Source organism: Lolium perenne, chromosome 5 (assembly GCF_019359855.2).
Source record: "Lolium perenne isolate Kyuss_39 chromosome 5, Kyuss_2.0, whole genome shotgun sequence".
Lineage (NCBI taxonomy): Eukaryota > Viridiplantae > Streptophyta > Magnoliopsida > Poales > Poaceae > Lolium > Lolium perenne.
Window position 1 is genome coordinate 185054213 of NC_067248.2, and position 15543 is coordinate 185069755.

General features: G+C 43.2%; 1 protein-coding gene across 1 annotated transcript; it reads left to right on the plus strand.

The window, feature by feature from the left end:
• Positions 1 to 7850: 7850 nt before the first annotated feature.
• Positions 7851 to 10418, plus strand: LOC127301204 (subtilisin-like protease SBT1.7). The gene has a single exon (XM_051331428.2). The coding sequence runs from the start codon at positions 7889 to 7891 to the stop codon at positions 10241 to 10243; it is 2355 nt and encodes a 784-aa protein (XP_051187388.1). The 5' UTR covers positions 7851 to 7888; the 3' UTR covers positions 10244 to 10418.
• Positions 10419 to 15543: the final 5125 nt, after the last annotated feature.

The following is a 15543-nucleotide window of genomic DNA, read 5'->3' on the forward strand; positions in this document are numbered from 1 at the left end:
CTATGTTGAATGGATTTCTTTGTTCCATTAACTTTCAGTAGCTTTGTGCAATGTCCAGAAGTGTTAAGAATGATTATGTCTCCTCTGAATATATGAATTTTCAATTATGCACTAACCCTCTAATGAGTTTGTTTCGAGTTTGGTGTGGAGGAAGTTTTCAAGGATCAAGAGAGGAGGATGATATACTATGATCAAGAAGAGTGAAAAGTCTAAGCTTGGGGATGTCCCCGTGGTTCATCCCTGCATATTTCAAGAAGACTCAAGCATCTAAGCTTGGGGATGCCCAAGGCATCCCCTTCTTCATCGACAACTTATCAGGTCACCTCTAGTGAAATTATATTTTTATTCAGTCACATCTTATGTGCTTTACTTGGAGCGTTTGTTTGATTTTTGTTTTTGTTTTTGTTTGAATAAAATCGGATCCTAGCATTCTTTGTATGGGAGAGAGACACGCTCCGCTGTTGCATATGAACACATGTGTTCTTAGTGCTACTTTTAATGTTCATGGTGAAGGTTGAAACTGCTTCGTTCATTGTTATATGGTTGGAAACAGAAAATGCTTCATGTGGTAATTGGTATAATGTCTTGAATAATTTGATACTTGGCAATTGTTGTGCTCATATAGATCATGTTTAAGCTCTTGCATCATGTACTTTGCACCTACTAATGAAGAACTACATAGATCTTGTTAAAATTTGGTTTGCATGATTGGTCTCTCTAAGTCTAGATATTTTCTGGTTAAGGTGTTTGAACAACAAGGAAGACAGTGTAGAGTCTTATAATGCTTGCAATATGTTCTTATGTAAGTTTTGCTGTACCGGTTTATACTTGAGTTTGCTTCAAACAACCTTGTTAGCCAAAGCCTTGTACTGAGAGGGAATACTTCTCGTGCATCCAAATCCTTGAGCCAAAAACTATGCCATTTGTGTCCATCATACCTACCTACTACATGGTATTTTTCTGCCATTCCAAAGTACATTACTTGAGTACTACCTTTAAAATTTCATTCCTTGTCTTTGCAATACATAGCTCATGGGAAAATAGCCTTAAAAACTATTGTGGTATTGAATATGTTGCTATGTATCTTATTTCTTATAAGTTGCTTGTTGAGCGGTAACCATGTTTCTGGGGACGCCATCAACTATTACACCTTTGTTGGATATCATGTGAGTTGCTATGCATGTTCGTCTTGTCTGAAGTAAGGGCGATTTTCGTGATCAAATGGTTTGAGTATGCATATTGTTAGAGAAGAACATTGGGCCGCTAACTAAAGCCATGAATCATGGTGGAAGTTTCAGTTTGGACAACTAATCCTCAATCTCTTATGAGAATATTATCTGTTGTTGAATGCTTATGCATTAAAAGAGGAGTCCATTATCTGTTTTCTATGTTGTCCCGGTATGGATGTCCATGTTGAGATCTATTAAAAACGAGAAATCAAATGCGATTTATCTCCTTGGACCTTTGTACAGGTGGCATAGAGGTACCCTTTTGTGACACTTGGTTGAAACATATATTATGCAATGATAATCCATGTTAATCCAAGCTAATTAGGACAAGGTTCGAGCACTATTGGTATTCTATGCATGAGACTTGCAACTTATAAGATGTATTATGCATAACACATATGAATTATTACTACCGTTGACAAAATTGTTTCTATGTTTTCAAAATAAAAGCTCTAGCACAAAAATAGTAATCCATGCTTCCCTCTGCGAAGGGCCATTCTTCTACTTTATGTTGAGTCAGTTTACCTACTTCTTTCTATCTTAGAAGCAAACACTTGTGTCAACTGTGTGCATTGATTCTTACATGTTTACCTATTGCACTTGTTATATTGCTTTATGTTGACAACTATCCATGGATATACATGTTGCAAGTTGAAAGCAATTGCTGAAACTTAATCATCCTCTGTGTTGCTTCAATGCCTTCTACTTTGAATCTATTGCTTTATGAGTTAACTCTTATGCAAGACTTATTGATGTTTGTCTTGAAAGTACTATTCATGAAAAGTCTTTGCTATATGATTCAGTTGTTTAATCATCATCTTTACCATTGCTTTGAATCACTTCATTCATCTCATATGCTTTACAATAATGTTGATCAAGATTATGTTGGTAGCATCTCACTTCAGAAATTATCCTTGTTATCGTTTACCTACTCGAGGGCGAGCAGGAACTAAGCTTGGGGATGCTTGATACGTCTCCAATGTATCTATAATTTCTTATGTTCCATGCTAGTTTTATGACAATACCTACATGTTTTGTTCATACTTTATATCGTGTTTATGCATTTTCCGGAACTAACCTATTAACGAGATGCCGAAGTGCCCGTTCCTGTTTTCTGTTGTTTTTGGTTTCAGAAATCCTACAAAGGAAATATTCTCGGAATTGGATGAAATCAACGTCCAGTATCTTATTTTTCCCGGAAGCTTCCAGAGCACCGAAGAGGGGCCAGGGGGGAGCCCTGGGGGCCCCACCCCACCTGGCGGCGCGGCCAAGGGGGGGCGCCCCCCGATGGTCTGGCTCCACCAGGACTCCTCCGAGGCTGCCCTTCCGCCTATATAAAGCCTCCGTCGCGAAAATCCTAAAGGAATAAGCCACGGGACGAGAAAAGTTACGTAGCCGCCACCATCGCGAAGCCAAGATTCGGGGGACAGAAGTCTCTGTTCCGGCACGCCGCCGGGACGGGGAATTGCCCCCGGAAGGCATCTCCATCGACATCACCGCCATCTTCACCGCCGCTGCTGTCTCCCATGATGAGGAGGGAGTAGTTCTCCCTCGAGGCTAAGGGCTCTACCGGTAGCTATATGGTTAATCTCTCTCTCATGTACCTCAGTACAATGATCTCATGAACTGTCTTGCACGATTGAGATCCATATGATGAGCTTTGTATCACTATTAATATATGTGCTACTCTAGTGATGTTATTAAAGTAGTCTATTCCTCCTTCATGATGTAAAGGTGACGGTGTGTGCATCATGTAGTACTTGGCGTAGGTTATGATTGTAATCTCTTGTAGATTATGGAGTTAACTATTACTATGATAGTATTGATGTGATCTATTCCCCCTTTCATAGCTTAAAGGTGACAGTGTGTATGCTATGTTAGTACTCGGTCTAAATTGCAACGGTCTATTATGCTCTAGAGGTTACTTAAATATGAACTCCGAATGTTGTGGAGCTTGTTAACTCCGGCTTGAGGGAGCTCTTGTAGCCCTACACAATGAATGGTGTTTGTTATCCAACAAGAGAGTGTATGTAGCACAAGTGAGGAGAAGTTATTTATTTATTATGTGATCAATGTTGAGAGTGTCCACTAGTGAAAGTATGATCCCTAGGCCTTGTTTCCAAATACTGCAAACATCGCTTGTTTACTGTTTTACTGCATCTTTACTTCCTGCAATATTACCACCATCTATACCACCTGTGTTTTACTATCTCTTCGCCGAACTAGTGCACCTATACATCTGACAAGTGTATTAGGTGTGTTGGGGACACAAGAGACTTCTTGTATCTTAATTGCAGGGTTGCTTCAGAGGGATATCTTTGACCTCTACCTCCCTGAGTTCGATAAACCTTGGGTGATCCACTTAAGGAAAACTTGCTGCTGTTCTACAAACCTCTGCTTTTGGAGGCCCAACACTGTCTACAGGAATAGAAGCGTGCGTAGACATCAGAAATCCTTCGTGGGACCTCCACCTCTCCAAACGTGACCTTCTTGCAAAGGAAGGGAACACGGGAATACATCTTCGTCTCCGCGTGCCTCGGTTATTTCTATACCCGAGCTTACTTTCCTTGTGATAGCCATCGTGCTTGAAGTACATATATCTTGCTATCACTTGTGCTACATATATCTTGTGTCTATCTTGCTTAGCTCTAGTTGTTGTTTCACTTAGATGAGCCTAGCATATTTAGGATTTGTGCTTGTAAACTAAACGTTAGTTTAATTCCGCATTCTTACAAGCCAAATTCGTAAGAGTTTTTAAAACGCCTATTCAGCCCCCCTCTAGGCGACATCTTGTCCTTTCAGGATTGAAGGGAAATGGAGTTGTTGGAGAATACAGCTATGCTAGGTCAGCTATTAAAAACTGACAAGCCAATCCTTCAACTTTCTTGGTAGGGCTTACCAATCAGTATGACGCGGGCTTACCCGTCAATATGACGCGGTTGACCAATCACCCGCATTGGGTCCACTGTGAAGGTCATGTAGAATCCACAACGCAATTAAAAAGTACATGCGTCCATTCAACCACGTCATCAAATCATGCCGCTCTTGCCTGTCACCTACCATGGTACACTTTTGTGCTGGTATCGATAATACCACGACATATCCGACGGGAAAAATAAATTGAGGTACTTTAGGGATGTATCGTCCCACATATTTTTTTGGGGGGGGGGGGGTATGCCTTACATTCTTTTAGTATTAGATGAGAACTGTGCATGTGCTTAGGATTATATTTGTAGTTTGCAATTGCTTTTTCTCATGAAGATTCTAGCGCAAATTATATTTCTATGTTTGTTTCTAATTCTTGCAACTATTACGAAGAGAAGAGGATATAGAGGTCTCCCTATGTTTCAATTTAGCTACATTGCAAGTGTCTACGTTTGAGATACATCAGTATCCACTCTATTATTTCAGTTTATTCATGTATGAAAACTAATAAATAGGAAGAGAGCAACACTTCTTTGTTGCATGTTCTCTGTTTGGGCGTGCTCTACTTTGGTTCAAAATCTTTATTACCTTGATTGTATTAAAAAAATTGGGGTCTTTATATTTTATAAATTTAGCTACCATTATTACATTGAAAAATTGGGATAGAAAATTAAAGTTACCATTTGAAAGATGAGCATTCGATAGTTAGAGGTCGACCTTGAACGTTTTGTTCATGCCTATGGAATCTATACAAATATTTCATCATTATAAAATACCCGAAAAACTAAAAAAAATCTTCTTTTGTTTAACTTATATTGGTTGCCATAATAATGTTATTCAAATAATCAACTTTAGCACAAGAATTTACAAACTAGTTACTTGTTTGCGAAAATCTCCAACATAATTGTTAGTGTTCAAAAAATTTAGCATCTTATGAGAACATGGATTTTTTTTGCATACATGTATCTTTTTTTTATACTTTTTTCACACAAGTGAAAGTTCTATTTTAGAATCAAGTTTGTGCCAAGGGTTGCTGAAAATATAATTTTAAGTTCACTTTATTTTTTCTATTGTTTTTTCCAATGTTTGTGTGACATGAAGCTCAATTTTGTATGTGACCCACTATTTAGAATTAAGGAGCCTTCATTATAAATTATTGCTAAATATTTGATGTTATAATTATAATCTTTTTGGAAAACTAAACATTTTGTAGGCAATAAAAGTTTCTGGGAGGGTAAAATCTTCTTAAGGTTTGATTAAAAAAATGGAGATGATGGGAGATGAAAAATACAAGAGCTAGGAAAACCATAATCTTGGGGATACCCTACATTTCAACTATCTCCAGGTTGATTATTTTGAACCTATTTTTATTCTTAGCTCCATGTTTTGTGGAGATATTTGGAACTTTGTTTTCCATAAAAAAAGATTTCCTCTTTGTTATTCAAGTCACCCTTTGGTTTATGATGTGAATTTGAAATTCCAGGTTTTTCTATTGGGACTTATTTCATGTTGTTATTTATAGAGTAGCTATTTTTCTGGGACCTTGTTGTTCACTATTTGATTTTATACATGGGTTTGCTGGAAAATAAGTAAAAAACATGCCGAGCATTATTAAATTCTATTTAAGCCCAATTGTATCGAATTTTCTGACTAGTCTATTTATTTTTAAATATTCGTTCTTTCTGCCGTTGTCAAACAAAACAAATTCTATGTTGGTGTTGTGGAGGTGTTTTTATCTTTAAAATTGGCTCCTGCGGATCTTAATTTTTTTGTGTGTGTGTTTAATTAGTGTACGTCAATGGAGACAAGAAAGTTGGATATTTAAGAAGAGACAAAAGGGTAATGCAGGCAGTTTCATTCCTTGTTTTGGGTTGGAAGGCCGTTTCATCGCCGTCCAAAATCAAAACGAAAATTGTGTTTCACTGCTGATTGTGTTGCTGGGTAGCTCTTCATCTGCTAATATGAATGACGCAAACCAATTCAATCGCCTCAACGACGTAAATCACAGTCCTGCTACTAACGCTGACCCGATCCGTGAAATGTAGCCCAGTGGCGACTTGATGAGATGTAAAAGTTATGCCCGTGCATGCCAAAGTAGAAACCTGGTAGCTAATGGTCATAACATAACTGTGCAGATTCATCTCCGATACCCTGTAACTGTAAAATATGGCTAAGGTCACATTGTTCAAGACAATGCAGAGCTTGTATCTATACCCATTTTAAAATCTTAATCCATCTAAACACCCACTGTGCCATACGTACATCTTGGAATGGTTTTTATTTTTATTTTTACATAGGTATTTGTTTTGGATGACTGTGATCTCATCCTGAATTCCACCAGAGCTGTAGTGAAACATTTGGTGTCTGTATTTAGGGACTGAAACTGCATTGTCTGCTCTCATGTGCTAATGCTGGTACTCTGCGAGAGGCAGTTGATTTCCTCACTGACACTAAGTTAGAATGTTAACTGGAAATTGGGATATTAGTGTACCTCGGTGGAGACATGAAAGTTGTGATTTTAGGAAGAGATAAAAGGAGAGTGGAGGCCGTTTCATTCCTTGTTTGGTTTTGGAAGGACGTTTCATTGCATCGCCGTCCGAAATCAAAGTTGTTCTTGGGCAAATATTAAAATTAACACCATTCAGTTTTGTTTAGCTGCTGCATTTAGCTCCCACTAGCTGAGAATTGTGCATGAAGAAACCCCACAAGTAGCATCCACATGATCTCTGTTTTGGATGACTGTGATCTCATTTTGAATTTCAGCAGAGCTGTAGTGAAACATTTGGTGTCTGTATTTAGCGACTGAAACTGCCTTGTCTGCTCTCATGTGCTACTGCTGGTACTCTGTGAGAGGCAGTTGATATCATCCCTGATACAAAGTTAGAATCTTAACTGAAAATCAAAAAAACCTCAGCGTGGAGACAAGAAAGTTGTGATTTTAGGAAATACAAAAGGAGAGTGGAGGCCGTTTCATTCCTTGTTTGGTTTTGGAAGGACGTTTCATGCATCGCCGTCCGAAATCAAAGTTGTTCTTGGGCAAACATACACCATTCAGTTTTGTTTCGCTGCTGCATTTAGCTCCCACTATCTGAGAATTGTGCATGAAGAAAACTCACAAGTAGCATCCACTAGGTCTCTGTTTTGGATGACTGTGATCTCAACCTGAATTTCACGAGAGCTGCAGTGAAACATTTTGGTGTCTGTATTTAGGGACCGAAACTGCCTTGTCTGCTCTCATGTGGTACTACTGGTACTCTGTGAGGGGCAGTTGATTTCATCCCTGATACTAAGTTAGAATGTTAACTGAAAATTGGGATATTAGTGTACCTCAGTGGAGACAAGAAAGTTCTGATTTTAGGAAGAGACAAAAGGAGAGTGGAGGCCGTTTCATTCCTTGTTTGGTTTGGAAGGACGTTTCGTCGTCGTCCAAAATCAAAATTGTTCCCGGCCAAAATCAAAATTAGCTCCCACTAGCTGAGACCCCATGAAGATAGCTTGACATGGCAATGCAGGCACATCAGTGGCTGCAAAATTCCAAAAGCTATACTGCAAAAGATGAGCCTCTCACATGCATGTGTGGGTGATGAAATATTTTTTCTCTCAGCGATGAAGTCTCCTGCCTGTTGTACGGTGGCGTCGCAGGTTGCCGGTTGCCCAACCAGGCTCACGCTCTATAAAAAGCCGTACCACGCTCATGCATTCCTCCACCACAAGATCAGTCACACACATCAACAATGGCTTCAATGATCTCCCTCCTCTCGCTCTACTCCCTGCTAGTTCTCGTCCTTGTCCAGTCCACACACTCAGCCATCATCCCAGAGCCCAAGAACTCCATTGCCGAGCCCAAGCCTGATCGTCCTTGGAGCTCGGACCACATCTACATCGTCCAAACCAACCACCTGGCCAAGCCATCCAAGTTCGCCACCCTCGAGCGTTGGTACGCGTCCATGGTGGACACCTACTCACCTCGTGCCACCACCGCCACGGACCGCATCCTGTACACCTACGGCACCGTCATGCATGGTTTCACCGTCAGACTCACCGACGGCGAGGCCCGGCGCATGTCGACCGTCCCCGGCGTGACCCACGTGTACAAGGACAGGGTGTACCACACCCAGACCACGAGGTCTCCCTGGTTCATGGGCCTCCACGACGACTTCGGCGCGTGGCCGGACTCGGAGTTCGGCGACGGCATCATCATCGGCTTCATCGACACCGGCATCTGGCCGGAACGCGCCAGCTTCAACGACACCGGCCTCGGCCCCGTTCGTTCCACATGGAGGGGCAACTGCGTCGACGCCGCGGGTTTCAACGCCACCTTATCCTGCAACAACAAGCTGGTCGGCGCCAAGTCCTTCACCATCAACATGCCGGACCTGGAGGGCTACAACGACCCGAGCCCGAGGGACATCGAAGGGCATGGCACGCACGTGTCATCGACGGCCGCCGGCGCGGAGGTTCCCCGGGCCGATCTGTACGGCTTCTCGGGCGGGAGGGCGAGCGGCGTGGCGCGCAATGCGAGGATCGCCATGTACAAGGCGTGCGTCCCGGACCCGCTTGTAGGATGCCCCGACTCGGCGGTCACGGCGGCGATCGACGCCGCGGTGAGTGACGGCGTGGACCTCATCTCCATCTCCCTCGGCGGCCGCGCTGACGATCCCTTCTACAACGACGCCCTCGCCGTCGCCACATTCGGCGCAGTTCGCAGGGGCGTGTTCGTCGTCCTCGCCGGTGGCAACAGCGGTCCCGAGGCGTCTTCCGTGTCCAACGTCGCGCCATGGATGACCACCGTCGGCGCCACCACCACGGACCGGGTGTTCCCGGCGACACTCAGGCTCGGCAATGGTGTGGAGCTGACGGGCCAGTCCCTGTACACATTGAAGTCCAAGGGCACGAGCATGCTCCAGCTCGTGTACAGCTCCTGCGGCGAGGATGACCTGACGCTCGACAAGGTCATGGGCAAGGTGGTGGTGTGCACGCGGATGGCAGGACCCCGGACCGGCTTCTACGTGGAGAAAGCCGGCGGAGCAGGGATGGTGTCCCCGGACGGGACGAACCGGTTCTCGGATGCCGTCTTGGCCCTTACCTTCACGCTCCCCGGGGTCATGATCAGCCACACTGCCGAAAAGAAGCTGAACGACTACATGGCGTCGTCGCCGTACCCGGTGGCGTCGTTCGCCTTCGCCTGCGACACGGTGACCGGCGAGAACCGGGCGCCGATGGTGGCCGGGTTCTCTTCGCGGGGCCCCAGCGTGTTGGCCCCTGAGATCCTGAAGCCGGACCTCGTCGCGCCGGGCGTGAACATCCTGGCGGCCTGGTCGGGCGACGCGCCGCCGTCGAGCTGGGACAATGACACGCGGAGAGTCGAGTTCAACATCCTCTCCGGGACGTCCATGGCGTGCCCGCATGTCGCCGGCGCGGCGGCGCTGATCAAGAAGGTGCACGGCGACTGGACGCCGGCGATGGTGCGGTCGGCGCTGATGACGACCGCCGGCCCGCTCGACAAGAACGGAAGGGACATCGTCGACAGCGGCACCGTCTTCGGCGGCGCCGCGATGGACGCGACGCCGCTGGCGGCCGGGGCGGGGCTCGTCCTTCCGCGGCTCGCCATGGACCCGGGCCTGGTGTACGACGCTGGCACGCAGGACTACGTGGACTTCCTCTGCACCCTCAACTACACGGCGAAGCAGATGCGGCAGTTCGCGCCGGAGATGAGCACCGGGTGCGGCGCGAGGTCGAGGATCCCCGGGGGCGTGGCCAACGTCAACTACCCGTCTTTCGTGGTGGTGTTCAGCAGCAGCAGCGCCGACGGGGGCGTCCGCACGCTGACGAGGACGGTGACCAAGGTGTCGGCGAAGCCGGAGACGTACAACGTGACGTTCGCGGCGCCTGAGGGCGTGGCGGTTACCGTGACGCCGACGACGCTGGAGTTCATCAGGAAGAACGAGAAGCGGAGCTACACGGTGGAGTTCAGCGTCCAGGCGCAAGGAAAGGTGAGGCCGGCCGGGACATGGGACTTCGGCCACATTTCCTGGGAGAACAGGAAGCACCGGGTGAGGAGCCCCGTTGCCTTCAACTGGCAGATCTGAATACTGAGAGTACCATGTAGTAGCTGAATAAGTGAGAGAGGGAGATATCTGAACTCTGAATGAAACTGATGTTGCATGGGTGAATTGTGAGATGATCTGGTGAAAGTGAAACTGTCTATGAAGGATAAGGATTGCTTGTTGTGAACTTGAGGAGAATAATTATCATGTGTTAGTATGCACTGTGTCATTATGTTTCTCTTGCTGTACTTTATCCAAAAAATGTGTCTTGCTGTAGATCTTCAGTCTCAAGTGACAGAGGTCGATATGTAGTCCTTGGTTTGGCCTACTCTCAGGAGCTAGGTACTTGAGATAGATCATGAATTGTAATCTTGTGAGTGACCTCCGTTCGGACACTAGACTGTGGTGTTGCTTCCGAGCATCATCTGACGCAATTGCACAAATAATGCTAGTTGGAGAAACAGATTCAAATACAGCTAACTGCATCTACAGACCATTTCCTCATCTACAGAAAGTTTCAGGCAACCACTTCAATGGCTCTCTTCACCACTACCTCGCTTCGCCATTTCCTCATCTACATAAAGTTTCAATGCCACAAATAGAAGTCGGACTTGATGAGTATTTCGCACAAGAAAAAAAAAACTTTCAGCGAGCTGAGAATTAAACTACCCCAATCTCTTTTAATTGACTCGGATTTAGTATAAAATCCGAGTCAATTATAAGGGATCAGAGGGAGTAGCTCTCGATTGATAATTTTCGTGTGTGGTTTTATTTTTGTCCGTTTGGTTGTCAATTTTTGGGCTTCTTTTGTTGGGCTGAGTCAGTTTTGTTATTAGGCCTTTTTTTTAAGAAAGATGTTTGGACTTTTTGTTGGGTTGCTTTTCTTTGTTAGTGCCTTTCTCATTTCTTTTCAGAGATATTTTCTTGTTACTTTATCTATTTGTTGGGGCATTAAATAGTACTCTCTCCGTCCTCAAATAAGTGGAATCTAACTCTAAACTTTATTCACAAAAGTGTGTACTCCTATCTTTCCAATGCACTTTAATTGCGTCCCTCTCATCGTATGGAAATCAAACACAATAATATTGTGCACATATCCTCATTGTTTTTATACATGCACTTAGCTTATTGAAGGTGAAAGAATTAAAGAGGAGAGATGCATTTTCCCAATGCATTTTTCACTCCACTTGATAATTTATCTTGGAAAACCCGCATGTACACTTATTTGTAGTAGAGGGAGCACACAATTGTACATTAGCAAGCAAGTGCAGATGAACTCTTTAGTCCAGTTGCCACATAAGTATGCCAGGTAGCATGCAATTACACAGCAGAATGCAATTTCTAAAAGTAGTAGTATGTGAACTGCAGACCTGCAGTTGACACAAATTGTAATGGGAGATAAAACCTTCGTGTAACCGCGTTTGAATATTAAATAGTATGTATTTTTAATCTGCATAGTGTGCAATTTTAAATTATATATGTAATATTTTTTTATTTAATTTTTTGCATGTTAACTTGTAACGGGGCTTGTAGTTGTTTGATCTTAGCAGATATTTGTGCAATTGCACATTTGCACATGGATGAGTAATAGTATACATATGCACGGTTTTAAAATTTAAATTTAATATTTTTACTTAATTATTTAATGTTAAGTTGTAATTAGGCTTGTAGTTGTTTGTTTCTTGAACTTGTTATTGGGATTCTAATTAGTATGTTAAAGCCCTAAGCAATAGATGAGGGAAACAAAGAAGGATATCGATCGACCAATAATTTTTTTTTTCGATAAAGGATGCTTTATTACTTTAATAAGCAATTACATCCAGCCTCTGCATAACCAGGATGCACACAGCCGTTTTGTTGTCTCAAGTCCAAAAGGATAAATAATAAAAACTAGGCGAGATACATATCAGAACGATGAATCATATAACGCCTAAAGTGTAGGTGGGGCATCTATCCGTAGACTATGCTGCCACCCATGTAGGGAAAAAGTATCCCTCGCCGTAGCCTCCAACCGTGTACAGACCTCCGTACATAGCTGTCGGTTCTCCACTCGCTGTAGAGGTAACCATGAACGGAGAATACCTGTACATCTGTAGATGACCTGCAACAAAGAACAATTTTTGTCATTAAAGATCTTGTCATTTCTACATAGCCAAAGCACCCAGATAACTGCTAGCGCCCCCACCCTAAGAAGCAACTTAAACCTTGAATCTATACCACGAAGCCAATTGCCAAAGACATTGGCGACACTAGTCGGAGGATACAAGGTAGACGCTACTTGGATGACAGACCATATAGATCTCGCGACTGGCACTGGAAGAATAAGTGTTTGATTGTTTCGTCCTGATGACAAAAAACACACCGTGTACTTCCATGCCAATTCCGCTTAACAAGATTGTCTTTGGTGAGAATAACCCCACGACGAAGATACCATCCAAAAAATTTAATTTTTAATGGTATCTTCATCTTCCAAATCTTCTTATTGTTGTCAACTGGTAAGTCAGACAGAAGGATCGCATTGTAGAAAGATTTTACGAAAAAGGTACCTTCTACATGAAGGTTCCATCTAAATTCGTCTGGTTCAGGTGATAAATGAATATCTCTGAGCCGTTGAATTAGGGTATTCCATGCCACAAGTCTTTGTCCAAGTAAAACCCGTCTGAACGTCACATTCGGAGGTGAGGTAGCCATTACAGTAGCAATGGTATCACCTTGGCGACGAGCAATCCTATACAGAGCAGGATACTGTTCACTTAAGGGTGCATTGTCTAGCCAAGCATCTTCCCAGAACCGTATATGTGCTCCATTCCTGATTGAGAAAGTACCATGGCGAAAGAAAACATTTTTTGTCGCCATAAGACCAGCCCAGAAGTGAGAATTCCCAGGTTTTCAAACTACTTGGGATAATGTCTTCGAACCGATATACTTTCTCTGAAGAATAGTTTGACAAGTCCCATCCTCAGTAAGTAGCTTAAACAGCCATTTACCCAGAAGAGCTGAATTCTTGACCTCCAGGTCATGAACTCCAAGCCCTCCTTGATCTTTGGGACTACAAACTATACTCCACTTAACCAGTCGATTTTTTTTTCTCGCTGTCCCCTTGCCAAAAGAATCTGGATCGATAGTAATCGAGTTTATGCAGAATTCCTTTCGGTAGGATGAAGAATGATAACATATACAGTACCATATTTGTGACTACCGAATTAATGAGTACCAATCTTCCTCCCAGGGACAACAATTTACCTTTCCAACTACTAAGGCATTTTTGTAATCTTTCTTCCACTAATTTCCATTCCGCGATTGTAAGTCTCCGATAATGAATCGGAATACCCAAATAACGAATAGGAAATTGGCCTTGCCCGCAACCAAACAACTCTGTATACAGAGCCGTATCGTTTTGGGCATCACCGAAACAGAACAATTCGCTTTTATGGAAATTGATTTTCAATCCTGACAACTGCTCAAAAGCCGCCAAAATTAATTTCAGATTTTGAGCTTTTTCAAGATCATGATCCATAAACAGAATTGTATCGTTGGCATATTGAAGTATAGATAAACCACCATCAACCAGATGTGGAATCACTCCTTCAATCTGGCCATCAGCCTTGGCCCGCTCTATGAGTATAGCCAGCATATCCACTACAATGTTAAACAACATCGGTGATAACGGATCCCCTTGGCGTAACCCTTTTCGTGTTTGGAAATAGTGGCCGGTGTCATCATTAACCCGGATTGCAACATTACCTCCATACACAAAATCATTTATTAGAGCGCACCACTCTAGAGAAAAACCTTTCATCCTGAGTGTTTGCTGTAGGAAAGACCACTTAACTTTATCATACGCCTTTTCAAAATCTAGTTTTAGAATAACCCCATGTAATTTCTTAGAATGCATCTCATGTACCGTCTCATGCAAGACCGCCAATCCATCAAGGATGTTCCTTCCTTGCATAAAGGTTGTCTGTGATGGTTGGACAACATGATCCGCAACCGTATTAAGTCTAATGGTGGCCACTTTCGTAAAAATCTTGAAACTTACATTTAAGAGGCAAATAGGTCTATATTGTTGAATCCTTTCTGCCTCATTAACTTTTGGTAACAAGATTACTTCACCAAAATTTAGACAAAATAATTCTAGTTGTCCAATATGTAGGTCACTGAACAAATCTAGAAGGTCCGATTTAATCGTATCCCAGAAAATTTGATAAAACTCCGCTGGAAAACCATCAGGACCCGGTGCTTTGTTGCATTCCATTTGGAAAATTGCCTTCTGAACCTCTTCCTCAGTATAAGGTGCAGTTAGTAGACCATTTTCTTCCATAGAAACTTGGGGAATATCGTCCGTTAAGTCCTCATTAAGAGAGAAGGTGCTTTCCTCCGGAGGACCAAACAGACCTTTATAATAATTAGTAATGTAAGATTTGAGTTGCTCATGACCTTCAATCAACCCTTCATCTTGAATAAGAGAATGAATACGTTTTTTTCGATGTCTCCCATTGGCTAAGCCATGGAAATATCGCGTATTTGAATCTCCTTCCAATATGAATTGAGCTTTGGAACGTTGATACCATTTGAGTTCCTCCTCGCGAAGAAGACTCGCCATCTACGCATTTGATTGATTTTTAAGTTCAATCTCTTGCGTAGACAACGGTCTAACCTCCGCAACAGCCTCAAGCTCATCAATTACATTTGATAAGCGAGCCTTCTCTTTTTTAAGGATACCGGCCGTATGGGCAGCCGAACCAGAGAGATGTTTGCACATTGTCCGCACCTTATTATTCCATCTCAAAATTGGAGTGCTGCCCCCGACCGGTCTCTCCCAAACCTTCTTAACCATATCATGAAATCCCTCTCGATGTAGCCAGCCAAGTTCAAATTTGAACGGCCGTTTACAAACAGGACGGGGATTCCCAGTGGTTAGGAGGATGGGAGCATGGTCAGACAGTTTTTCAATACGTTCTAGTGCACGGACTGATACCATAGGGTATTTATTTTCCCATTCGGTATCCATCAACACGCGATCTAGTTTTTTGTATGTGGATTCAGGCAAGCTGTTGGCCCAAGTAAACTGTCGACCGGACATAAACACCTCTCTTAAGTCAAGGCTATCAATGACAGCATTGAACAAGAAAGGCCAATGTCCATCGAAACAGCCTTTACTTTTATCGTGAGGAAATCTCAACAAATTAAAATTGCCTCCGATTAAAATCGGATAAGGATTATCTTTTGTAAGATTTACCAACTCACGTAAAAAGTCAGCCTTAAAAGCATCCTGGACGGCACCATACACAGCAACCAGACTCCACGTGAAACCGTCTGCTTTATTCTGAATGTCGAGCTTA

Coding starts and splice junctions, on each gene's coding strand:
- LOC127301204 (XM_051331428.2), top strand. CDS start 7,889: ATGGCTTCAATGATCTCCCTCCTCTCGCTCTACTCCCTGCTAGTTCTC.